Source organism: Bos indicus x Bos taurus, chromosome 14, assembly GCF_003369695.1.
Source record: "Bos indicus x Bos taurus breed Angus x Brahman F1 hybrid chromosome 14, Bos_hybrid_MaternalHap_v2.0, whole genome shotgun sequence".
Lineage (NCBI taxonomy): Eukaryota > Metazoa > Chordata > Mammalia > Artiodactyla > Bovidae > Bos > Bos indicus x Bos taurus.
Window position 1 is genome coordinate 64,003,367 of NC_040089.1, and position 25,565 is coordinate 64,028,931.

Genomic DNA, 25,565 nt, shown 5'->3' on the forward strand with positions numbered 1-25,565 from the left:
TCTCTTGGGCTGTGCACCCCCCACCGCCTAACGCCCAGCAAGGAGCCTGAGATGCCGGGTGGGGTGGGGAGTAGTTAGTGAGTTACACAGTTGACAGGTGCACACGACATCCATGCTGCCGGAGCAACTATTTGTAACTTTCGTGGGTCCAAGGAACCCTCTGAAAGTCTGATGAAACCCAGGACCTTCTCAGAAGAATTCCATCGCCCCACCCATCCATGCACATTTTCCCCTAAAGAGCCCCCGGGAGTCCACAGACCCCAGGGTGAAGCCTCTGGCCCACGGCGGGCACTGGCACTTTCTAGCGTCTATCTTGAATTCCGTCCCTGGCCCCGCGGAGCACCTGAAGCCCCGCCTGGGGCGCAGACTGGCTGTGGGGCGTGGACGGTGGCCTCACTTCGCCTCCTTCCGTTCCGGGGACCCGAGTGGTCCAGTCGGAGCGGGGCGGGGACCAGGAGGCGGGCCGCACCTGAGGACACCCGAGGCGAGCGGACCGCGGGACCCGCCGCTGCACCCACCGCCGCGGGACTCAGAGCCGAGGACCGCGCCGCAGCCGCAGCCGCGGGCCGGGTTCCCAGCGCCGCCCCGGGCCGCCGCCAGAGCCATGAAGATGCATTTCTGCATCCCGGTGTCCCAGCAGCGGCCCGACGCGCTGGGGGGCCGCTACGTAGTGCGTCAGGGGGCTCGGGGTGAGACTGGGCAGGGACAAGGCGGGGGTTCACCTCACTCGGCTAATTCGGACTCTGATGTCTCTGTTTGCAGCTGTATTCCGTGTACCTGGACGGGTTTCTGTTCTGTAAGGTGCGTTACAGCCAGCTGCATCGTTGGAACGAACAGGTGAGAGGACCCAGGCGGGTCCCAGCCCAGCCACCCGACTCCAGTGTGGCCCGTGGGCTCTGGGTGCTTGACCCTGACAAGACACTGCACTTCCTGAGGGCTTTGGGCTCCTAATCCGAGTCGTGGTAACTGGTTAATCGTGAATTGCTTGGCATATAGCTCAATGAATACATGTTACCTGGTCTAATCACCTAGGGCTGTGAGGTGAGGTGGGGTGCCATAGGTAATTAATTATCCAACCCACCCCAGCCCGGTGACCCCCACCAGCCCAACCTGGGCTCCATTTCAATCCCAGTTGTTTTCCCAAGACAATGTCCTTGTGCAAAAAGAGCAAACCAAGTCTAGATCAAGGTGTAGTCTCCAGTCTCTGGTATGTGAGTATTGGGCTTCCCTGGTGGCTCAGATGGCAAAGAATCTGCCTGTGATGCAGGAGACCCAGGTTCAATCCCTGGGTTGAGAACATCCCATGGAGAAGGGAATGGCAACCCATACCACCAGTATTCTTGCCTGGAGATTTCCATGGACAGAGGAGCCTAGCGGGCTACAATCTATGGGGTTGCAAAGAGTTGGACACAACTGAGTGACTAACACTTTCTTTCTCCTAGAGTTTAATTTTCCCCCCTTTGAAAAGGTGTGTCTCTATTTTTGTTTTCAAAGGAAGGTATTCATAGGCTTCAAATATGGGCAGACTGGAAAGCCAGGAAACAGAGGAATTATTAAATTAGAAGGCCATTTTCCACTCTAGTTTCTCACTCTGGTGTCCTGATGACACTTTCTTCCAGCATGCAGATTGATTTATTAACCAGGTCTAATGGGTTTTGTTTTCCTAACAAGGAAGTGTTGCAAATCATCAAAGTGGGTTAGAGGAGTACATGGAAGTTTGGAAATGAACTTCACCTTTCCCCCACCTTCATGCAGTTTTTGTTGGTTTTTTTAAGATTTTGTATCCCAATTATAAAGAACACATACCTAAAGTTAGAAAGAAAAAAGGAAAAAGAAAAAAGCTTGCCTCGGCAATAGATATTAACATTTTGGGGAGAGTCCTTTCAGATAATCTCTGGTTTCTAGTGAGTAAATAGATCATATTTCTTTAAGACCGTTTTCTGTTGATGGACAGCTCAGTTCCATTATTATACTATTATAAAATCTTCACTGAAGTGAGCCTTCTCCCTCATACATTCCAGTGTGTTGGAAAAGTCCATTTTCAAGGTATGACTAAGTTTCTCTGGATTCAGGGAAAACAGGTGTAATGTGGTTGTGACTTTTTGTGGTCATTTTTGAATTGCTAGCACTTAACACAGTGTCTGTGACCCAGTAGGTCCTCAGGAATGACTGTCAGGGGCTGAATAAAAAGGGCATGGATTCAGACTTTTGAAGGATGACAAGCTACTTGTGACTGAAACCTGCCTGGGGAGTTGAGAGGACTACAGATGGGGAACTCAAAGGAAGAGACAGTATGGTTGGTTTAGGCAGTTGTAGGATGAACATGAGGATGAACTCCCACCCTCATCTGCCTCCCTGCGTGTGAGGTCATGATGGGGAGGTGGCCATCACAGGTAAAAAGCAGGAGTCGGCAGAGAGGAGAAGGGAGAGATGGACTGACCACTTCCTGGCTGGACACCTCACCTCTTCTCTGAACTTCCATTTTTTCCTCAGAAATGATCAGGTAGGTGGTTGTGGGTGTCAACTTCACAAGGCTCTTGTGAAGCTTCGAATCCAGGTTCTCAGAGAACCTGACGCATAGTTTATGTGCTTGGTAAATATTTGCTGACGCAGAGGCTTGTCAAGCCCTCCTTAACTGACTCAGAAAAATGCTTGTTTTCAGAAAAATTCAGACTTATCAAATCCTAGCAGGCCCTGAAGCAGAAACATAAAGCCAGTTCTTCTGATCTCCACAAAGATATGCCTTTTGTAGAGTATACAATGGATACTGATGAATATTTTGTATTTGTTTTTCAAAATTCTAAAGTGAGGATTTCTTTAGCCATTTTCCAACCATCTTACATGTATCATTGTTTCCCTTTTCTGTAGGAACAGTTCCTTTTAAATAAACTGCTTAGATCTTAGGAGGTGGCTATTGGTATTATTAATTTAGAACAATAACTAACGGTTACTCTGTGCTAAGGTTGGTGCCAAGAGCTTTATATGTAATATTGTGTTTAGTTTTTATAACAGTCTTATGAGCTAGGATTATAATTAGCCCCATTTAACAGATGAGAAAACTGAGGTACACCTTGCCCAGGGTCATACCACTCCAAGTGTTGGAGCCTAGATTTGATCTTTGGAACCTGCTCTAACCATTTTGTGGTTCATTATCAAAGTTGGCAAAACATCAGAAAAACAGATTATCAGAAAAACAACTGCATCCTAAGCTAACATTTTTTTTTTTACTTTATTTAAGCATAGTATAATAAAATTCCCCAATTGTAAGTGTCTAGTGTGATGAACTATCAGATCAGATCAGATCAGATCAGTCGTTCAGTCATGTCTGACTCTTTGCGACCCCATGAATCACAGCACGCCAGACCTCCCTGTCCATCACCATCTCCCGGAGTTCACTCAGACTCACGTCCATCGAGTTAGTGATGCCATCCAGCCATCTCATCCTCTGTCGTCTCCTTCTCCTCCTTCCCCCAATCCCTCCCAGCGTCAGAGTCTTTTCCAATGAGTCAACTCTTTGCATGAGGTGGCCAAAATACTGGAGCTTCAGCTTCAGCATCATTCCTTCCAAATATATTTAATCTACTGCCACCATAATCAAGACAGAGAACAATTCCCACACTCATAATGTTTCCTTGTCCCCTTTGCCCTTGATCCCTTCCCTCTACCTCAAGTCCCAGACAACAAGATCTGCTTTCTGTCCTTAGAGTTCCTGGCATAAGATTTTATTCCACCTGCCCAAGAAGCCCCTATAAGGTTGGCATTGCAATCATTATCATTACTCCCATTTTATAGATGAAAAGTCCAAGTAAGTTTGCTAGATTTAGCAAATAAAAATATAGGATCCTCAGTTAAATGTGAATTTCAGATAAATAACAAATACTTGTCTAGTATTAGTCAGTTCTGTCGCTCAGTCATGTCCGACTCTTTGCGACCCCATGAACCTAAGCATGCCAGGCCTCCCATCACCAGCTCCCGGAGTCAACCCAAACCCTTGTCCATCGAGTCGGTGATGCCATCCAACTATCTCATCCTCTGTCGTCCCCTTCTCCTCCTGCCCTCAATCTTTCCCAGCATCAGGGTCTTTTCCAATGAGTCAGTTCCTCACATCAGGTGGCCAAAGTATTGGAGTTTCAGCTTCAGCATCAGTCCTTCCAATGAACACCCAGGACTGATCTCCTTTAGATCAGTTGGATCTAAAGGATCTGGTTGTATCTCCTTGCAGTCCAAGGGACTCTCAAGAGTCTTCTCCAACACCACAGTTCAAAAGCATCAATTCTTTGGCGCTCAGCTTTCTTTATGGTTCAACTCTCACATCCATACATGACCACTGGAAAAACCATAGCCTCGACTAGACAGACATTTGTTGGCAAAGTACTAGAATATTTCCTGCAATATTTGAGATACTCTTAACTGGGCATCCTCTATTTTATCTGGCAACCCTAAGTCAGAGACCAAAAGGTTGGCTGACTTCCCCCAGCCTCTTCTCAGCAGTTTTTATTCTTCCTACTCCATGGAAGATGTGAAATGGCTAAGAATTCTTAATCTGATTTAATATTAATACTGAGCACAATAAAAAATGAGACAATATAAAGTAAGTCCCCATCTGTGTTTATGAATGTGTGTGTCCTGTGTCTGTTTGGTGAGTAGAAGTTTATTTCCAATTGATTTGGAAGTTCTGCATCACAATAGAACAGAAATTTCATCTTAATAGGCTTAACTGATTACTCATTTACTTAAGAATATTTACTAAGTACCTATTAAATGGCAAGCACTATGTTAAATTAAGTGAAGACTCTGACTTTTAGCACATGTGTTTTTTGGATTTATGAATTTGATTTCTATTTTGTATATTGATGGAGTGGAAGTCTCTCAGTTATGTCAGACTCTTTGTGACACCGTGGATGGTAGCCCTCCAAGCTCCTCTATCTGTGGAATTCTCCAGCAAGAATACTGGAGTGGGTAACCATTCCCTTCTCCAGGGGATCTTCCCAACCCAGGGATCAAACCCAGGTCTCCTGCATTGCAGGCAGATTCCTTATCATCTGAGCCACCAGGGAAGCCCTCTGCAATTGAGAAGGAGAACCTGACTGAGGTGATGTGGCCCCTGCCCCTTCTATGGGAGGCTAATGTGTATACGACTGACCTGAGGAATGATGGTTGTGTTTCCCAGAGGTCAGCTGTGACCCGTGATCTCTGAAGTCATGGCCGGCAGCCCGGTTCCCACGGAGGCTCTCAAGTTCTGGCAGCTTCCCTTCCACTGCTGAGTGTTATCCGTCTCTCTGCCACGGGAACTCCCTGACCTGACTGCTTTCTGTGCCTCTAAATGAATAAAATCGGTTTGATCTATGCCCTTGCCTGTACCACCTCCCTCAAGGGGAGTTAAATCTGTGAAAGAAACCTTTAACTGGCTCATTTTGGCCATCCTGTGTAAATGAGGCTGGACTCTGTGGCAAGGATGCTTGCCTCTTTGGAAATGCCCTGCTGGCATCAGTCGTAGCAATGCTGACGAGCCTTGCAAAGGATCCTCCGTGCGAGAGGAGGGCTCCGCACTGGTTCAGTCTTCTTCCCTGCCAGGTGCTGACTCAGTCTGTCTCCTACCTGCTATTTCTTCTCCCTGACTTAGACCGTCTGTTCTCATGAGCTGGCCGGTTGCCACTCCCTGGCTCACTTCCCCCTCCTGAGAAGGCCTCTGCCTGCTGGGCCATGGGTTAGAGACCAGCCTTTCTCAAGGGTCACCTCGAGCTCCACCTCCTCTGGAAGTCCCCCTTAATTGCACAAGACGCCTTTCTCTGATTCCTCTGCCACTCTGTGTTTAGACCTTGTTGCTTTCCCCTTCTTTGTGTGAAGATTTTGTTTCCCTCTTTATTTAGTTGAGAAGCCCACATGCTTAAATGAAGGAATGAATGAAGGCTGTAGGCGTAGCGTATCCAGCACAGAATCCTGTTTTAGGAGAGGCCCAATAGAGATTTGATGGAGGAGGAGGATGGGAGGGAAAGAGGGCAAGGAGAAAGAAAAAGTGGTGAAAAGACTGTGTCCAAGTTCTGCTGCTCATTGATCTTGGTTTAAGTCACTTCAACTGCCTGAGTTACTCATTGTCAACTAACCTTGTTGTCCAGGTGGGAGGATGTGGTCAGATTGCCCTCATTATCAAGGTGGGAGGGTGACAGGGTTCATGGCCATGATGATTGCCTACTTCACAGGACTGTACTGAGGAAGAAATGGGAAAACACACAAGACTGATGTTCTTTGGTACAAAATCCCACAGTCCAGGTTGATTTGAGCTTGTGACCCATTATCTGGACAATCTGAGATTTTTAATACAAGGGGCCTTGGAAGGTGGGATGACTGAGTCAACATCAGAAACAGAGGCTATCAAGAGGACAGTGTTATGACTGTAATTCCACTCGTCCCAGGTCACCACCAAGGGATAGAAATAGGGGGATGCAAGTGCATATGGCATCTCCAGATAAAAGGTCACAGCTCAAATCAACCTGGACTGTGGGATTTTGTACCAAAGAACATCAGTCTTGTGTATTTTCCCATTTCTTCCTCAATACAGTCCTGTGAAGTAGATGATCATCATGACCATGCACCCTGTCATCCTCCCACCTTGATAACGAAGGCAATCTGACCACATCCTCCCACCTGGACATCAAGCTTCATTTGGCCAGTAGAGTTCTGTTCATGTTAAGACGCAGAACTGTGCAATGGAGAAATTGGAGTAGGAGACTGTGCTGGAATTTAAAAAAATAATGTTACCTGAACATGATTTTTCAAAGCAAGCAAACAAAAACACCTCTTACTGAAGGAACACAAGAGGTGCATTTTCCTTCTGATCTCTTGAAACAGTTTTTGAATGTTGGGGCTAACTCTGCTGCTGCTAAGTCGCTTCAATCGTGTCTGACTCTTAGCGACCCCATGGACTGCAGCCCACCAGGCTCCTCTGCCCATGGGATTTTCCAGGCAAGAGTACTGGAGTGGGTTGCCATTGCCGTCTCCGGGGGCCAACTCTAATAACAGATAATTCTCAGTATGCAAGTGCTTTTAATAGGTAAACTATGTACTATTTGAGACTGTATTTTGGTAGAGTTGAAGAACTCGTGCGGTTGTGATTGACCTTTGGTGGACTTTACTGCTCAGTTTGTTGTGTTTATCTTCCCCCTTAGACCAGTGCTTGAGAAAGGAGGGGAAAGATTCCTTGAGAAGTCAGCTCTGGTTGTAAAACCTGCTGGGAGAGCTTTGGCTCTGGGGTGGGTATTAGGACCTTAATCCTTGTTGACTTTTCGTCCAGCTCTTGGCTGTAGGGCTCCTCCCATATCTCCCCTGGATAACCCAGATAGCCCTGCTGGTTCAAGGATACTGCGATTCCCACCCATTTGGGAGCATCTGTGATGTTTATGTGGAGAAGGCAGTGGCAACCCACTCCAGTCATCTTGCCTGGAAAATCCCATGGACAGAGAAGCCTGGGTGGGCTACAGTCCATGGGGTCCCACAGAGTTGGAGACGACTAAAAGTGACCTAACACAATGAACCTGTATTGATGCAGAATTACAAACTATAGTCTATCATCTATTCTAACTTTGGTCTTTACTGAATGTCCTTCTGTTCCAAGGCCACATCCAGGCCCCACATTAAGCTGTCATGTCACTTTAGGCTCCTCTTGACTGTGACCGCTTCTCAGGCTTTCCTCTTGTTCATGATTTTGACAGTTTTGAGGAGTATCAGGCAGGCAGTTTGTGGAATGTCCCTCTGTTGGACTCGGTCTGATGTTTTTCAGATGACCAGACTGGGTTTATGGTTTTGAGAGAAAGACCCTGGGGGACAAGTGCTTCTAATCACATCTTGTCTGGGGCAGTTGCTATCGATCTAACATTTTTGATATTGCCCTTGGTCACCTGGCTGAGGGAGTGCTGGTCAGGTTTCTCCACATAAAGTTACTTCTTTCCCTGCCTTTCCACACTGTGCTCCTAGGAGCGAGGTCACCATGCACAGACCACACTTAAAGACTGAGGATTTATGTTCCATCTCCTTGTGGCATGAAGTATCTACATACATTATTTGGGATTCTTCTGCACCAGGATTTGTCTATTCTCTCTGATTTATTTATTTAGTCAATAATTTATAGCTGGGCTAAAAATTATTATAGACTCCTGGATTTAATACTCCTGGAGTGGACTCCTAGATATTTACTTTATACTTCAGGCTGTACTTCAATTAGACTTTATTTTATTGTTCAAATTGTTCCAGCTTGGCCTGTGGGAGCTCTTTCTGTTTGTTCCTGTTTCTTTGACATACCCTTATTTGACTTTTGTTTGCTTTGCACACTTTCTTATTTTCTGGCACTATAAGATTCCCCAGACTCATCTTTTCTTTTTTTTTTTGGCCCCACTGTGTAGCAGGTGGGATTTTTTTCCCCGACCAGGGATCAAACCCATACCGTCTGCATTGGAGGCATAGAGTCTTAACCACTGGACCTTAGGGAAGTCCCAGTCCCAGACTCATCTTGTGTATTTCCGGCCTCAGTCCTAGAATCAACCATTTCTTCATGGAGTCCTAGTTGCTTTTATTGGAGAATAACATTAGAAACCAATATCTGGCACTAGACGTGTTCTCCACTGTCGCAGTGTCGTTGCTTTTAGGCCCTCTCAGCTTAAAGAGCAAGAAAACATATGTGCGTATGTGCATGTCTATAAATAAATACCTCTGCGTGTAGCCATCAGTGTCTAAATTAAGTTAAACCTGAGTTCATACCGATGTCTTCAACGGTAACCCATCACCACATGGCTCACTCTAGCCTGTTCCCTTATCTGAAAACTCTCATTACAACAGTGAGAAACCACTCACGCCACCTGCCACCCATTGACTTGATTGTTCCATTCTGTGGGCACATATAGAGGTACCAGAATGGTTAACCTGTATCCACGTAGGAGACAATTTTATCAGCTGGAGCTCAGCGCTTCTGTACAGCTGCTCTTGCCTTTAATTTTACAGACACCACTCATTTGCAGAGTGACTTGGGTCAGCACCTTTTCCCTCATTCCCTTCACTCCAGTTGATTCATGTATGTATAATATAGTTAAATTGTTTACTCACATTCTGCATTCCTTTCTGGGTTTCCCCCCACTTCCCAAATGATTCTTTAAATATTTGCACACATTAAAGTTGTGTTGTAAAGTTCAGTAGGTTTGGCAAATGCCTAGTATTCTGTACCATAGTATCATACAGACCAGTTTCACCCTGAAAGGTTCCATGGGCTTCACCAGTTCAATACCGCCCTTTTCCAAGCTCCTGGTGACCATGGATGTTTTCACTCTCTCTATCATTTTGCTTTTCCCCCAAGAATATCATATCATTGAAGTCATACAGTGTGTTTTTTCAGATTGACTTTTTATTTATCAATGTGTATCTCAGTTTCCTCCATGTCTTTTTGTGGCTTGACAACTCATTTCTTTTTATCGCTGGGGAATATTCCATGGTAGGGATAGACCAGAGTTTGTTTATCCATTCACCTATTGAAGGAGATCTCGGTTGCTTTCAGGTTTTGGTGATTATGAGTAAAGCACCTCTAAATGTTTGTATGCTGTTTTTTTTGTGGCCACAGTTTTCAAATCTGTTGGGTGAATAACTAGGAGTGTAGTTGCTGAATTATGTAGTAAAACTATGTTTACCTTGTAAGAAATTGCCAAAAGTTCTTCCAAAGTGGCTGTGCCATTTTATATTCTCTCCAGAATATAACTTGAATATTTTTAAATTGCAAAAATAAATGTTGGCATCAAATTTAGATTCCCTAGAAATCGAACGAACAACCTAGCAGACCAAATGAAATATAAGGGAGCTGTATCTTCCCTTCAGGTAGGCAGGTAATAACCTTTCTAAGTGTTAAATCAACACTATCCAATAGAAATTTATGTGCTGGTGGAAATGCTCTGTATCTTCTTTGTCCAGTTTGCTAGGAACTTGCCATGTTTCCAGTGGCTACTGAGTATTTGAAATGTGGTTAGTGAGATGGAGGAGTTGAATTTAAAATTTTAAGTTTAAATTTAAGTAGTCATGGGTGGCTAATGGACGTCTTAGCGGGTGGCCCAGAATTGGGATTTTGGCTCGTACTTGAGTGAGATAGGCTGCTATGAAGGATTTTGTGCAGGGCAGAGGAATGATCTGACTTACACTTTTAAGTAACTTTAGATTCTGTATTAGGAATAGACGGAAGGGGAGCAAGGGCGGAGGCAGACAGATCTGTTAGAAAGTTACTGCAATAACCTGGAACAAGAGATGACAGGGGTGTGGACAAGAGTGATGGCAGTGGGGGAGGAAGAAGTGGCCAGATTTGGGATCTATTTTGAAGTTAGGGCTGGTGCAAGGTAAATAGCCAAACACACACTATTTTTGACAAAGGTAATGGAATTTTAGTTCGTTCTTATTTGCAGTCTCATTTCTCTTAGATCTGCTCTCATTTTCTTTAAGCCAGTGAAATTTCCTGTTCCAGAGGTACCATGTTAAAATCTTACTGGTTTCCTTTCTTCTACTTTAAAAAGAATAATACGATGTCTTATTTTCAAGCTTTCACTGTAAATGTGAGTCTGGAATGAAGGTCATTTTTGATTACCTAATTTTAAAATTATTTTTGATGCATCCACTATGAGCTTGCATAAAGATAGTTTCCAACCTGGTCATGGTCTTGGGTCATATATGGGTGGGGAAGAGGGAGGGGTCTGGCAGGGTTTCTATTGGGATCATATGTCAGCCTTGCAGGACTTTTAGAAACCAACATTGTCCACTAGCAGTAGAATGTGAGCCACATATGTAACACTGCAAAATTTTGTGTTAAAATTTTAACATGTTAAAAAAGATTTTAAAAGCAGGTGGAATTAATTTTAATGATATATTTTATTTAATCTGATACATCTAAAATATTATGATTTCAGTAGATAATAAACATAAGAAGTTATTGAGGAGGGTATGGCAACTCACACCTATATTCTTGCTTGGAGAATCTCACAGACAGGAGCCTGGCAGTCTACAGTCCAAAGAGTCAGACACGACTGAAGCTACTTAGCATACACATAGCAAAATGTTTTACATTGTCTTCCCTTTGTACGAAGTCTTCCCTTAAAACTAGAGTGTATTTTACACTTACCTCCCATCTCAGTTTGGACTAGCTGTGTTATCAGAGGCTACCAAATTAGACTGCACAACTCTGAGCATCTGCTGTTCTGTTCAAAATGGGTGGGTGTGGGGAGGGGGAATTAAATTCCTAACTCTCATCATTGATGTCACGAATACTATTGGGGAATGAATTAAAGGAATATTGTATGATGTGACTGATGGGCAGTTGTGTAAAAACAAATGAAAGATTAAAATATACCCCAAATCTACCAAACTCAGACTGGAGTTGTCAGTCTGAGATACGTCTAACAGTGTTCTAGAAACCTATACTATAATAAAATCCTCTTTAAGAAAATCAAGGTATCACCTCTTCCTCCTTTTGACCATCAGTGCAGTTCAGTCACTCAGTCGTGTCCGACTCTTTGTGACCATCAGGAAGTGTTAATTTTAGATAAAGTGCTGGAGAGAGAGTTGCCCCGGGCGGAGGTTAGGTGTCTCACCAGCCTTGAACGGTAGGGGCTTCGCCTTAACCCTGTGTTTTCTGGATCTTTCAGCTGAAGCGGGTGTTTGGAAATTGCCTGCCACCCTTTCCACCAAAGTACTATCTTGCAATGACCGCATCTATGGCTGATGAGAGAAGGGACCAGTTAGAACAATATTTACAAAATGGTATGTATTTGGATTTTTTAAAACAGATCTGTGGAAATGTGAAGGTTTATATCTGTCCTCAATGACTCTTAGTATATTTACAGAATTGTGTAACCACCACCGTCATCTAATCTGAGAGCCTTTTTACCACCCCAAAAGAAATTTTATACCTATTATCAGCCACTTCCTATTGCTCTCCCTTACCAGCCCTTGTCTTTATGCACTAATTTATGCCTTTATAAATTTCCCTGCTCTGGATATTTCACATAAATGGAATCATACAATATGCGGTCTTTGTATTTGGTATAAAAATGCTTTGTTTAGAGTTACCCCTTCCCCACGTGCTCTGTGTTGGTTTTGATTGTAGAAGTCAAAGAAATGTCATTTGGATTAAGACTGAACAAAAGGATAAAATGATCTGTTTTTATGTGAAAGCTTTCAGGAGATATCAGAAATGTTTACTGCCAGTGCTGGAGATGGCAGTTTCCTCTCTGGCTTCCCTAGGAGCAAAGCTGAGGCACCAGGAATGCTTGGAGGTCTGCTCTGGACCCATGAAGCTAGTGATACAGAGTCTTGGAGCATTGGTGGGCTTCTAAAAAGTCCTATATGCACAGCAAGATGAACTCTCATAAGAGAGGACGGTGGGGAGAAATAGAATCATTGGCATTCAAACAGTTAAAAGTTTAAAAAGGGGAAATGGTATAGACATAAAATGTTTTAAAAATAAAACCTGGCCAAAGAGTTTAAAATGAAAGACATGTTCCCTTCCACCTCAGATTCTCATGCCTTTAAAATAAAATACTATTATTAATATAAGAGGCTTGTGTATTTCTCAGAAACCATCCTGTGTATTCTAGTGTGTGAGTACATCTTTGTTGGTTAAAGACAAATCGAAGCTTACTCTATGCATTTTTCTGTATATGAGTTTTGTTTTAAATTAATTAATTAGCTTGTTTTGGCTGCTCTGGGTCTTCATTGCTGCACATGGGCTTTCTTTAGTGGGGGCTGCTGTTTGTTGCGGTGCATGGGCGTCTCACCACGAGCGGGTCTCTTGTTGCAGAGCATGGGTTCTAGAACACGTGGGTTCAGGGGCTGCTGCTCTTGGCTCAGTAGTTGTGGCCCAAGGGCCCAGTGGTTCCACTGCATGTGGAATCCTCCCCGGCCAGGGCCCGAACCCATGTCCCCTGTATTGGCAGGCAGATTTCTATTGGCTGCGCCACCAGGGATGTCCTGAATCTGAATTTTTAAAACTTTTTAGTCTGAAAGAATTTCTGACTTACAGAGAAGTTGCAAAATTAATGCAAAAATTTCTGTATATTCTACCCAGATTTCCCAGATGTTAACACTTTACTTTATTACTTTCTTCATTACTTTATTACTCTCTCTCACTTTCCCATGTTTGTGTTGGTGTTATGAATGTATGCATAATATATATTGTATATAATTTTTGAGACACTTGTTTTGCATATATAAACCACTTTATCGTTAAGTATATCTATGTGTATTTCCTGAGATCAAGGACATTCTCTTCAGTAACTAAAGTGTAGTTATAAAAATCGGGCAATTAACACTGATATAGTAATGCTATCTAGTATAGAGACTTTATTCAAACATCGCCAAATACCCCACTAATGTCCTTCATTACAAAAGAAAAAAACCTTTTTCTTCTGTATGTTGATTTTGCTCCTCTTAAAATATCAGTCTTACAGATCTTTCTTATTGTTGTTCAGTTGCTCAGTAGTGTCTGACTCTTTGCGACCCCATTGACTGAAGCATGCCAGGCTTCCCTGTCCATCACCATCTCCCAGAGCTTGCTCAAACTCATGTCAATTGAGTTGGTGATGCCATCCAACCATCTTGTCTTCTGTTGTCTCCTTCTCCTCCTGCCCTCAATCTTTCCCAGCATCAGGGTCTTTTTTAATGAGTCGGCTCTTCATATCAGGTGGCCAAAGTATTGGAGCTTCATCTTCAGCATCAGTCCTTCCAATGAATAAACAGGACTGATTTCCTTTAAGATTGACTGGTTTGATCTCCTTGTAGTCCAAGGGACTCTCAAGAGTCTTCTCCAACACTGCAGTTCAAAAGCATCAATTGTTCAACACCCAGCCTTCTTATACCAGGGCTTCCCTGGTGGCTCAGAGGTTAAAGCATCTGCTTGCAATGTGGGAGACCTGGGTTTGATCCCTGGGTCGGGAAGATCCCCTGGAGAAGAAAATGGCAACCCACTCCAGTATTCTTGCCTGGAGAATCCCATGGACAGAGGAGCCTGGTGGGCTACAGTCCACAGGGTCGCAAAAAGTCAGACACGACTGAGTGACTTTACTCACTCACTCAGCCTTCTTTATGGTCCAGCTCTCACATCCATACATGACTACTGGAAAAACCGTGTCTTTGACTAGATGGATCTTTATTGGCAAAGTAATGTCTCTGATTTCTAATATGCTGCTTAGGTTTCTCATAGCTTTTCTTCCAAGGAGCAAGCATCTTTTGATTTCATGGCTGCAGTCACAATCTGCAGTGATTTTGGAGCCCAAGAAAATAAAATCTGTCACTGTTTTCATTGTTTCCCCATCTATTTGCCTTGAAGTGATGGGACTGTATGCCTTCATCTTAGTTTTTTGAATGTTGAGTTTTAAGCCAGTTTTTTCACTCTCCTCTTTCACCTTCATCAAGAGGCTCTTTAGTTCCTCTTCGTTTTCTTCCATAAGGGTGATATCATCTGAATATCTGAGGTTATTGATATTTCTCCCAGGAATCTTGATTTTAGTTTGTGCTTCATTCAGCCTGGCATTTCACATGATGTACTCTGCATACAAGTTAAACAAGTTAAACAGGCAGGGTGACAATATACAGCCTTGATGTACTCCTTTCCCAATTTGGAACCAGTCTGTTGCTCCATGTCCAGTTCTTACTGTTGCTTCTTGACCTGTATACAAGTTTCTCAGAAGGCAGGTAAGGTGGTCTGGTATTCCCATCTCTTTCAGAATTTTCTACAGTTTGTTATGATATGCTAAAGTCAAAGGCTTTAGCGTAGTCAATGAAGCAGATGTTTTTCTGGAACTCTCTTGCTTTTTTGATGATACAGTAGATGTTGGCAATTTGATCTTTGGTTCCTCTGCCTTTTCTAAATCCAGCTGTACATCTGGAAGTTTATGGTTCACATGCTGTTGAAACCTCGCTTGGAGAATTTTGAGCATTACTTTGCTATGAGTGCAATTGAGATGAGTGCAATTATGCAGTAGTTTGAGCATTCTTTGGCATTGCCTTTCTTTGGGATTGGAATGAAAACTGACCTTTTCCAGTCCTGTGGCCACTGCTGAGTTTTCCAGATGTGCTGGCATATTGAGTGCAACACTTTGACAGCATCATATTTTAGGATTTGAAAAAGCTCAACTGGAATTCCATCACCTCCACTAGCTTTGTTCTTAGTGATGCTTCCTAAGGCCCACTTGACTTCGTATTCCAGGATGTCTGGCTCTAGGTGAGTGATCACACCATTGTGGTTATCTGGGTGATGAAGATCTTTTTTGTACAGTTCTTCTGTGTATTCTTGCCACCTCTTCTTAATATCTTCTGCTTCTGTTAGGTCCATACCATTTCTGTCCTTTATCGAGCCCATCTTTGCATGAAATGTTCCCTTGGTATCTCTAATTTTCTTAAAGAGATCTCTAGTCTTTCCCCTTTTATTGTTTTCCTCTATTTCTTTGCACTGATCACTGAGGAAGACTTTCTTATCTCTCCTTGCTATTCTTTGGAACTCTGCATTCAAATGGGTATATCTTTCCTTTTCTCTTTTGCCTTTCACGTCTCTCCTTTACTCAGACAACCTGAGAAGGCCTATTTGTAAGGCCTCCTCAGATAACCATTTTGCCTTTTTGCATTTCTTTTTCTTGGAGGTAGTTTTAATCACAGCCTCCTGTACCTGTTATGAACCTCTGTCCATAGTTCATCAGGCACTCTATCAGATCTAGTCCCTTGAATCTATTTCTTACTTCCACTGTATAATCATAAGGGATTTGATTTAGGTCATCGCTGAATGGTTTAGTGGTTTTCCCTACTTTCTTCTATTTAAGTCTGAATTTGGCAATAAGGAGTTCATGATCTGAGCCACAGTCAGCTCCCGGTCTTGTTTTTGCTGACTGTATAGAGTTTCTCCATCTTTGGCTACAAATAATATAATCAATCTGATTTCAGTGTTGACTATCTGGTGATGTCCATGTGTTAGAGTCATCTCTTGTGTTGTTGGAAGAAGGTATTTGCTATGACCAGCACGTTCTCTTGGCAAAACTCTGTTAGCCTTTTCCCTGCTTCATTTTGTACTCCAAGGCCAAACTTACCTATTATTCCAGGTATCTCTTGACTTCCTACTTTTGTATTCCAGTCCCCTATGATAAAAAAGGACATCTTGTTTGGTGTTAGCTCTAAAGGGTTGTGTAGGTCTTCATAGAACCATTCAACTTCAGCTTCTTTGACATTAGTGATTGGGGCATAGACTTGAATTACTTAGAGTTGAATGGTTTGCCTTGGAAACAAACAGAGATCATTCTGGTTGTTTTTGAGATTGCCTCCAAGTATTGCCTTTCAGACTCTTTAGTTGACTATGAGGGCTACTCCATTTCTTCTAAAGGATTCTTGCCCACAGTAGTAGATATAATGGTCATCTGAAGCAATTATAAATTTACCTCATTATTTTTCAGAGTTGCACATATTTTTTTTTAAACATAGCAAATAGAAATTCTAGAAGTCATCTATTTTCCATTCATATTTTGTAATGGAGAATGTACCCCTTTTTAGACATATTAAATAAATTTTTTCAAGTTCAAAATGTAATATCTTTTGAAATTTCATTCTCTCTTGGTTTGCTTTCTCAGATCTTCATGAAATACTCCTTTAACAGCTGGCCTTTTCACAAATGCATACTGTGCTTCAGGGGTCACTTCTCTACCTGGCCTTTATCCATAATCAGGATGCCCCATGCATCCCCTTGGAAGGTAGAGGAAGGAGACAGTGCAGTGTGGCATGTGACTGAGGGCACAGGCTCTGCTCAGAGCCAGAGCCAAGCCCCTGGTTTGCACCTCACCGGCTGTGTGACCTGGAGAAAGACACTTACCTTCTCTGAGCTTCAGTGTCTTTATCTGTAAACTGGAAATGCTCTTTACTTCAGGGTTTGTTGTGAAGATTAAGTGAGCTAAAACATGCAAAATGCTTTGCATAGTATTCCGTACTTAACGGTTGTACAGTAAATACTAATTTATTGAACACTTCTTCAACAGTGTTCCCCATCCCAAGGATCCGTGGTACTGATTGTCATGATTAGTTTGCATACATGCCACATATGGGTTTCCCAGGTAACACCAGTGGTAAAGGACCTGCCTGCCAGTGCGGGAGATATGCCGCGTGGGGTCGATCCCTGGGTCAGGAAGATCCTCTGGAGAAAGGATTGACAACCTACTCCAGTATTCTTGCCTAGAGACTCCCATGAACGGAGAAGCCCTGCAGGCTACAGTTGATAGGGTCACACAGAGTCAAACATGACTGAAGCGACTTAGCACACATGTTACATATATTCCAGAAAATAAGACAAGAGCTTGCCCCCACCCCCAGCCCCGCAGTGAAATTACCTCTTTAAAAGAGAGGGGAAAAAAGTTTTTGTTCTTACAGAGACTCTCTCTCTTAGTTATTTTATTTTGAAAAACCTGGCATCGTTTGGGAAGCACAACCCGAAATGACTTCAGTCAGTGCTAGTTTGGAATGCTGGTAGAAGTGATTTGACAAGATCAGGAAAAGAGCAACAAAAAGAAAGACATTTGATATAGATTTAGAAGGTGGATAAGTTCAGCTCGAGTGTGGGAGAGGACTCATGGGGAGGAAGATAAGAACTGAGAAAGCTGCAGGGAAGCCCCTCACGTGTGACTGTGGGGTCCTCGGGGGGCAAGTCCCGGCCCCATGTACTCTGGCTACAGCTCTGTGTGTTGGTATCTGGAGCTTTAAATCTAAGGGGGTAAATGTCTTATAAGTACGAAAGAAAGTTTAAATCTCTGGCAGCCTTATTGTTGCTTTTTTTTTTTTTTTTTGATAACCTCTTGAGAGCTCCCATTGTGAAAAGAAGTCCTCTACATCCTTGTTTCTTGGCTGATTTAAAATTTTCAAATGACCAAGCATCTCGCTAAAGTGGGAGTCTAGATCCACAGTTTTAGATCTTATTTTTTCTTCATATCAACTTCATCGTCTTTCTAGTAGGGGCAGCAGGATGGCTATTGAGTGATGGATGTGCATGAATAAAAAGGACTCCTGGAAAGAGTCACCTGGGACTGGTGTGATGGGTTCACGGTGTCAGTCCAGGCTGCCTGGAGGAGGAGGCCTTGTGGGTTTTCATGGATTTGAGAAGTCACAGGCTCCATTGCCTTTGAGGAGGCAGCGGTGCACTGTCAAGGTCTGGAGGGCTGCCTGGAGGACAGGGCAGTTTAACAGAACAGCCAACCCAGCCCTGTGCTAACCTGGCTTGCTGTTCCTGTTTTTCAGTAACCATGGACCCAAACGTGTTGAGAAGTGATGTCTTCACTGATTTTTTAAAACTGGTGCAGCTGGTAAGCTTACTTTTCTTGACTAAGGTCATGATTTCACTACGGAACATGTTTCCATGGGTGCATTTCTGACCATCAGCCCCATGGAGCCTGGATTCAGATAAAATACATTCATTTGAGGACACAGGAAGATGGTACCTATTAATATTTTCTTCTTTTGGAGGCTTAGATTCTAGATGGAACATTAAGTGTATCACTTGGCCTTTTGCCCATTTTAATTAAGTTGATACCTTTTATCTGTTGCATAAGCACTGACATCTCAAAACTAGCCGTGGAAAAGAGAATACATGATTATTAGGGCCCCCATGACAACTCTGGGACCCTGATTCTGTAGCTGGGACTTCCAAGTTTCCACATTGAAGACCTCAGGACAGCATAATAGCCATGCCAGATTATATTTGTGTATTCTCTGCTTAGAACTTTATTGTAAATGAATTATGGAGAAAATTCAATCTCCACAGGACAGACAGGAACTCCCTGTCCTTTGGTGGTCTAAAGAACCATTGGCCACTTGCCCCAGAGGCTGGAGCTTGGCCAGATACATTTGTTTGGTGCAGGATCCATTCGGCTGGTACACTGGGAACATCTTTATGCCTCCTTGTACGTTCTCTACTGAATGGAAGAGCTTTGAAAGGACCGAAGTCGTCCAGTGATATGATATTACTGAACTGGTTCCCTGGTTCAGGGAGGAGTGATACTTTGACCAGATTTGTTTAAAAAAAAAAGGGAACAAAGTGCATTTATTCAGTTGTTCAAGAGTGTTGATAAACTTACTGGTCCACCCAACTGAGAAATGCCGCTGGAGCCTCCCATTACATGACTGCCCGTACTTTCACGTATACTTAATGTTAGGGGTGTGTGTGTGTGTGTGTGTGCGTGTATATACACATACATGTATATTTTCCTTCTATTTGAAAAGTTTGTTGTTGCAGTGGTGATGGTGGTAACATTCAAACAGCACAAAACGGTACATGATAAAAGTAACCTCAAAGTGGTGGTGAATCTGCCTGCCAGTGCGGAAGACACAAGCGTCATGGGTTCAATCCCTGGGTTGGGAAGATCCCCTGGAGGAGGAAATGGCAACGCAGTCCTGGAAAATTCCATGTGGACAGAGGAGCCGGGTGGGCTACAGTCCAGCGGTCGAAAAGAGTTGGATGTGACTGGGCCCCCACCCGTGCAACCTCACTCCCACCACACCCGTGCAACCTCACTCCCACCGTAGACACTTGTTTACAGTTTAACGCGTGTCCCTCTACGCACTTTTGTGCAGATACGAGCATTCATACATAGGCATATCCTTTTCTGTCTCATGAATAAGCACTTACTCTACCCACTTTCTGAACCTTGCTTTTCACAATTTGCATCTTGCAAATCATTCTGCGTGAACGCACAGAGGTAAATCAGCCTTGGTTCTGTCATCTTTGTGTGCATCGTGGTTTTTGTTTTCAGTGCTTTCTAAAAGTCATTCAGAGGGTGGCAGCGTTTTGGAGCTTTGTTTTGAGTGTCTTTGTTTTGAGTGTTTTAGTGCTCTTAGTGTTTTTTTTATCTGTATAACTGTGCGGAAGCCTTTTGCCCCAGCTGCATTTGGCAGCATCTCTTCTTTCTTCTTGTGATGGAGTTTTCACTTTTGCAGGGGCTTTGTTTTTCTCTTCCATTGCTTCCGTGAGTTTGGCCAGCTTCCTTCTATGCTCTTTTGTTTGCTTATCTCCTCGTTGAGGTCTTTATTTGTTCTTTGAGGTCTGAGTTCAGAGAAGTCTTGCTTTGGTTAACAGTCATCATCTTCATTTCCTTAGTTGCATCATTTTGCCTTTTTTTCTTTTTTAATTGAGATCTTTCCAGACGAGGGAGCAAACCCATGTCTCCTGCATCGGATTCTTTACCACTGAGCCACCAGGGAAGCCCAGTGGCATCATTTTGGGGGCATATATTTTTCACCCACATTTGGTCACATTTCTTTCCTCCTTTCCTGAGGGATTTTTGCCTCTGGCTCTTCCCAGGAGACCCTCAATTTTGAAAGAGTTTATGTTCCCGGAGCCAGTTGTTTGCTGACCCATGATGCTGGGAGTTGCCAGAGCTGAGTTGGTGGAACCTGTCTGCTGGATCTTGCCTCTCATTTCTGGGCACCTTCTCACTAACACTGTGCCCCAGGGTGGAGTGGCGTGTCTGTCATGAAGCCCAAACCACACAGTTCCTCTTCTCAAGATCATGTCTTCCACCCTCCTGCTGATGAATCAGCCCCAGGACTAACTCAGTAGCTGGGAGTGCTGGCTCGGAGTGAGATGCCCAAGATTCATAGTTTGGCAGCTGCCCCACTTTCAACTTGCATGGCTTGAGGCCATTTACTTAGTCTCTTTGTATCTCAGTCTCCCCATCTCTAGAATGAGCAGAGTAGCTCTTCTCTGAGGGTTGTTGGGAGGATGAAGTGAGCCGGTGCTCCTAAGGCACATAAATGTCACCTGGCCAATGTTGACACCTAGGAGGTCCTCCTGCCATCACCAACACCAATCCTTTTGCCTCTTCCCCACCTGCTGAGATTGCTTTGGGCAAAGATGGCAGGCCTGTGCATCTCTCCCCAGACACCTGGTGCCATCAGAGGGGCCCAGACTTGTGCTCCCAGACCCTCCTGGTGCCTCCTGAGGAGCTGCGTTAAGACAGCGTCAATGTGGCCTAAGTCCTGCCTGCTGCCCCTTTGTCCCTCTGCTTCCCTCCTCCCCGCACAGGTCCAGTGTTCACCAGGCTCGGCAGCTCCTCTGCAAACCCAGCATTTCAGGCCTGGGACCATTTTCAGCTTCTTCAAAGAGGATGTTCCTTCCACTTGTTTTCTGTTTGCCTCCAAAACAAAATGAGGACAACTCCTGAAGATGTTTATAAAAGAGGCTACAGTATGATTTTGAAAAGGATACTAAGTCTAAGTCAGGAAGGTGGTTCTGTGTTCATCAGGCCCCTGCCCTGCCTGCTGCCGCCCTTGGCTGTTCATGTTGCTGTTTAGTCCCTTGGTTGCATCCGACTTGGTCGCGTCTGACTCTTTGTGAACCTATGGTCTGCAGCCCACCAGGCTCCTCTGTCCATGGGATTCTCCAGGCAAGAATACTGGAGTGGGTTGCCATGCCCTCCTCCAGGGGGGTCTTCCCAACTCAGGGATCAAACTCACATCTCTTAAGTCTCCTGCATTGGCAGGCAGGTTCTTGACCACTAGTGCCACCTGGGAAGCCTTGTGACTGTTTATAGTGGAACAAATATGTGTTGAATGGTTGCTGGGACTTGATAATGCTGTAGAGGAGACGGAGGCACCAGGAAATCACACCTCGTCCAGATCATGGAGTTTCCAGTCTTATTGTGGAGACAGAAAAGTCACCATGTAAGACCATGATGTAATGAGCCCAGTGACACAGGAATGAGACTGTGATACAGGACTACACGCTACGGTACAGGGCTGAGTGCTCTTATACAGGACCGAGTGCTGTGATACACGGTCATGATGCAGGAGAGGATTAGGGATATGTCGAGATCTCCATCCTCTCAGCCCTGATGAAGCATTTGTGGGCCCACCCACCTCCAGCAGCTCCGTGCCCACCTTCCCTGTGTCCAGTACAAACAGTATTATTTTCTCCATGTGACTTGGTGAGAAAAGGGCTCAGAAGCACTGCCACAGGGTGAATGAGTGTCCAAGGAACATGATAGAGGGCACCCTGGTTAATGACCTGAAGAAGGACCTCGAAGTTAGCATCGGGTGATTTCTGGGGTAAGCAGGGAGGTAAGATTATACTCCAGCTTTTTCTTCCCATTCAGGGAAATGCTAGGAAATCACGTTAATATTCAGTGGTCTGGGAGACTCAGGACAGGTATTGGTAAAAGGGAAGCAGTAGCCGCTTATTATTGGGGGTGAGTAGCCCGTCCCCTGACCACCTTCCAGGGCCAGCGTTATTGCTCAGCAGTGACTAGATGTGGTCGGTGCAGGGGAGACTCGACCAGCCAAGCCTGCAGTGAGATGGCTCGTGGAGGACTGGTGAGTGCCAGGAGGACTGAGATGAGCACAGCGGATGTGTGGGTCTGCCAGACCAGCAAAGGAGCCCAGGGAGCAAGGGTTGGGAAGTCTCCCCACCTCAATATTATACAGACATTCCCCGCCGCCGAATATTTTCACAGCTTTTAATAAGTGCTTGGCCTGCTGTTTCCTGGTGGTTATTACCCAATAGTCACACACTTGCAGGCCTGGCTCTCCAGGACTCAGCAGGTACATGCACACCTTCCTGTCTCTGGACAAGGACACAATGTGTTAGAAATGTGAATACGTGTGACCGTGTAGGAGCCTTCCAAGGAGCCTCTACTCAGGGGGAGCAACAGTCATCAGAGGGGGCTGCTTCTACAGGATATTCGATCCGGGCTGGACCCGACGCTGTCTGTGCTGTATCTCATTCACCCTCGCAACTTGTTGAGAGTGGTGCTCCTCTTTTTCAGTTAAGTAATTTGCTCAAGGATACACATCTTAATAAGTGGAAGCCCAGGGAGCCTGGATCTACTGATGTCATGAAGTATTTCTAGAGCGGTGGCAGCCCCCTCTAGCCCGATCCCTCACCAGGTTCCGCTGGTTTTGTATCCAGACCCCTCCTGCCCACCCACTTACCATGCTCCCAAACTGTGGCCTGCGATTGCCTCTGAGATGAAGGGGTTTTTGAAAGGCAAAACCAGTCTTTAAACTAAGGCCTGTATGTTCCTGGTTCTTAATCTATATAGTGTGAACAGCATGTTTGAGAAGAAAGAGACTAAGAAGGTATTTGCTGTAGCTTTTGTGTACTTGGGGAGTTAGGGGAATGTATGTATTTGGGGAGTGTTGCCTACCATGGGTCTAGGGGCTCTGTGACTCTTTCCCCATTTCCTCTTAAGAATGTTTCCTGTGTCCCTTGTAGTGAAATGTTTAGGACTGATTAGTAAGTGTGATGGAAATTTAGAGGTTGGCACATCCAAATATGGATTTTCTGGATAATAAAGATCAGGGTAAGTGCTATGGCTACCAGACATTCTTTGGCCTCAGAGGAGAATATCAATAAAGCCCACTGATGGAGCTTCTTTGAAATATTACACAATTTCTCAGGGTATTAAATTTGATTTGAAAATGTGTTAAAATTAAAACATTTTAAATGTTTGAAAATGTGTTAAAATTAAAACATTTTAAATGTTTGAAAATGTGTTAAAATTAAAACATTTTAAATGTTTGAAAATGTGTTAAAATTAAAACATTTTAAATGTTTGAAAATGTGTTAAGGCAGCCCATGTGCGCTCAGTCACTAAGGTGTGTCCCACTCTTTGTGACCCCAGGGACTGTAGCCCGCCAGGCTTCTCTGTCCATGGGATTTCCCAGGCAAGAATATTGGAGTGGGGTTGCCATTCTCTTCTCCAAAGGCAGCCCATGGTAATGGAGGATTTAGAGGTTTCTTAAAGATAAATGCATTTAGTTTACTAGTATGAATTGTGTGTTTCAATTCCTGGCCCCCCCCTAAATCAAGATGGCTTAGTTTTGTTTTTGTACAATCTGGACCCACCATGTTGGCTTTTTTCCTCTAATTGCATTATTATGTCTTTTATATTTTATAAATTATATATATATACAAGTAAAATTCAAATATCACAAATAGAGCCAAATTCCTCCTCGATCACAACTCCCAACCCAGAATGTTTCATCTATTGTGCATTTGCTTTTATCTCATTAAAGTTTTTCAATTCTATCATTTCTCCTCTTCACCATATTGTCCTAAAATTTTTCATTTTTTTAAACCAAACAAAATGTGCTGATAATTTTAAAAGTAAAATAGTGTTAAAAAGTATTGTAATATAACCATCTCCTGCTTTCCAGAGGCAATGGCTTTCAAATCTTTTAGCTTTTTCTTCAGATATCTCAATATCTGGAGATTAATAATATTCATCTCTTTCTCCCGTTCTTCAGTTTGTAGGTATTATCTATTGACTCCCTGTATGAGGGATGAGAGGATTCCCTGGTGGCTCAGACAGTAAAGGATCTGCCCTCAATGAGAGAGACCTGGGTTCAATCCCTGGGTCAGGAAGATCCCCTGGAGGAGGGCATGACAACCCACACCAGTATTCTTGCCTGGAGAATCCCATGGACAGAGGAGTCTGGCAAGCCACAGTCCATAGGGTCGTAGAGAGCTGGACATGACTGAGTGACTTTTACACACACACATGCATACACATGAGGGATGTGGATTCAGCTTTCTGTATCACCTTCTTTCATTCCATTCTTCTCCCCAGTTTTATCTCACCATTAAAAACATTAAGTTCCTAGTCAATACTTTGATCTTTATAACAGGTAAATATTTCTTACTACTGAACAAATAATGTTTATGATTACGATTACCTTTACTTTCATGAACAACTTTTGTTTTTCTTAGAGTTCAAAATGACGTCATTTTAAAATGATATCATTTAAAGGAAAAAAAAAGATGCTTAGTTGTTTTTAAACATATAATTGGAGGGTTGCAACTTTGAGCCCCACCTGCTGGCCTCTGGGTTTGGTAGAGGGGCTGGGGACTGAGTTAATCATTGGTCACGCCTACATGCTGAAACTTCCAAGAAATCCCTGAACTGTGGGGTTCGGAGAGCTTCTGTGTGGGCAAACATGTAGAGGTGCTGCATCCCTTCCATTTAGCTCTTCCTGAGTTGTATCCTTAGCAATAAATGGGTTATAGTAAGAAAAGAGCTTTCCTGAGTTCTATGAGCTATTCTAGGAAATCATCAAACTCCAGTAAGGGGTCATAGGAATCCCAGATTTATAGGAGTTGATCAGAAGTATGGGAGGCCTGGACTCGCAGTTGGCTTCTGAAGTGGGGGAGGCGCCGTCCTGTGGGACTGGGTCCTTAATCTGTGTGGTGTGTGCTAACTCCAGGTAATCAGTGTCAGAAGTGTTGATGTGAGTGGAGTGGAGAAAAACAGTGCTTTTCTTTTAGTGTCCCTGGAACAGTGTAAGGGCATTAGAGAGTTTTAAGCTAGAGGAGTACATTTTCAGCTTTGCATGAAAAAAAGTATTCTCTGGCTACTGTGTGGAGAGTGCCTTGCAAGGGGAGCAAGAATGGAAGCAAGGTAACCAGTGAGGAGGCCATCGCAGGCTTCAAGGAGGGGAGGACATATCAGGTGGGACTCAAGGGCAGGTGGTGAAGATGAAAAGAAGTAGATGGATTGAAGAGACTGTCTAAGATGTGAATATACAAGACTCGG

The 25,565-nt window shown here is 43.9% G+C and overlaps 1 protein-coding gene across 5 annotated transcripts in view; it reads left to right on the top strand.

Moving 5' to 3' along the window:
- Positions 1-514: 514 nt before the first annotated feature.
- SNX31 (sorting nexin 31) overlaps positions 515-25,565 on the top strand; it is an 81,660-nt gene continuing 56,609 nt past the window's right edge. Inside the window, exons 1-4 of one of the 5 annotated variants that reach the window (XM_027561428.1) lie at positions 515-670; positions 763-837; positions 11,661-11,775; positions 18,277-18,341. In XM_027561428.1, the coding sequence (XP_027417229.1) occupies positions 605-670; positions 763-837; positions 11,661-11,775; positions 18,277-18,341 (321 nt within the window). In that variant the 5' untranslated portion in view covers positions 515-604. Of the gene's footprint in view, positions 671-762; positions 838-11,660; positions 11,776-18,276; positions 18,342-25,565 lie in introns of those variants that run through there. The other 4 variants (XM_027561429.1, XM_027561430.1, XM_027561427.1 and 1 more) reach the window with 4 other exon arrangements.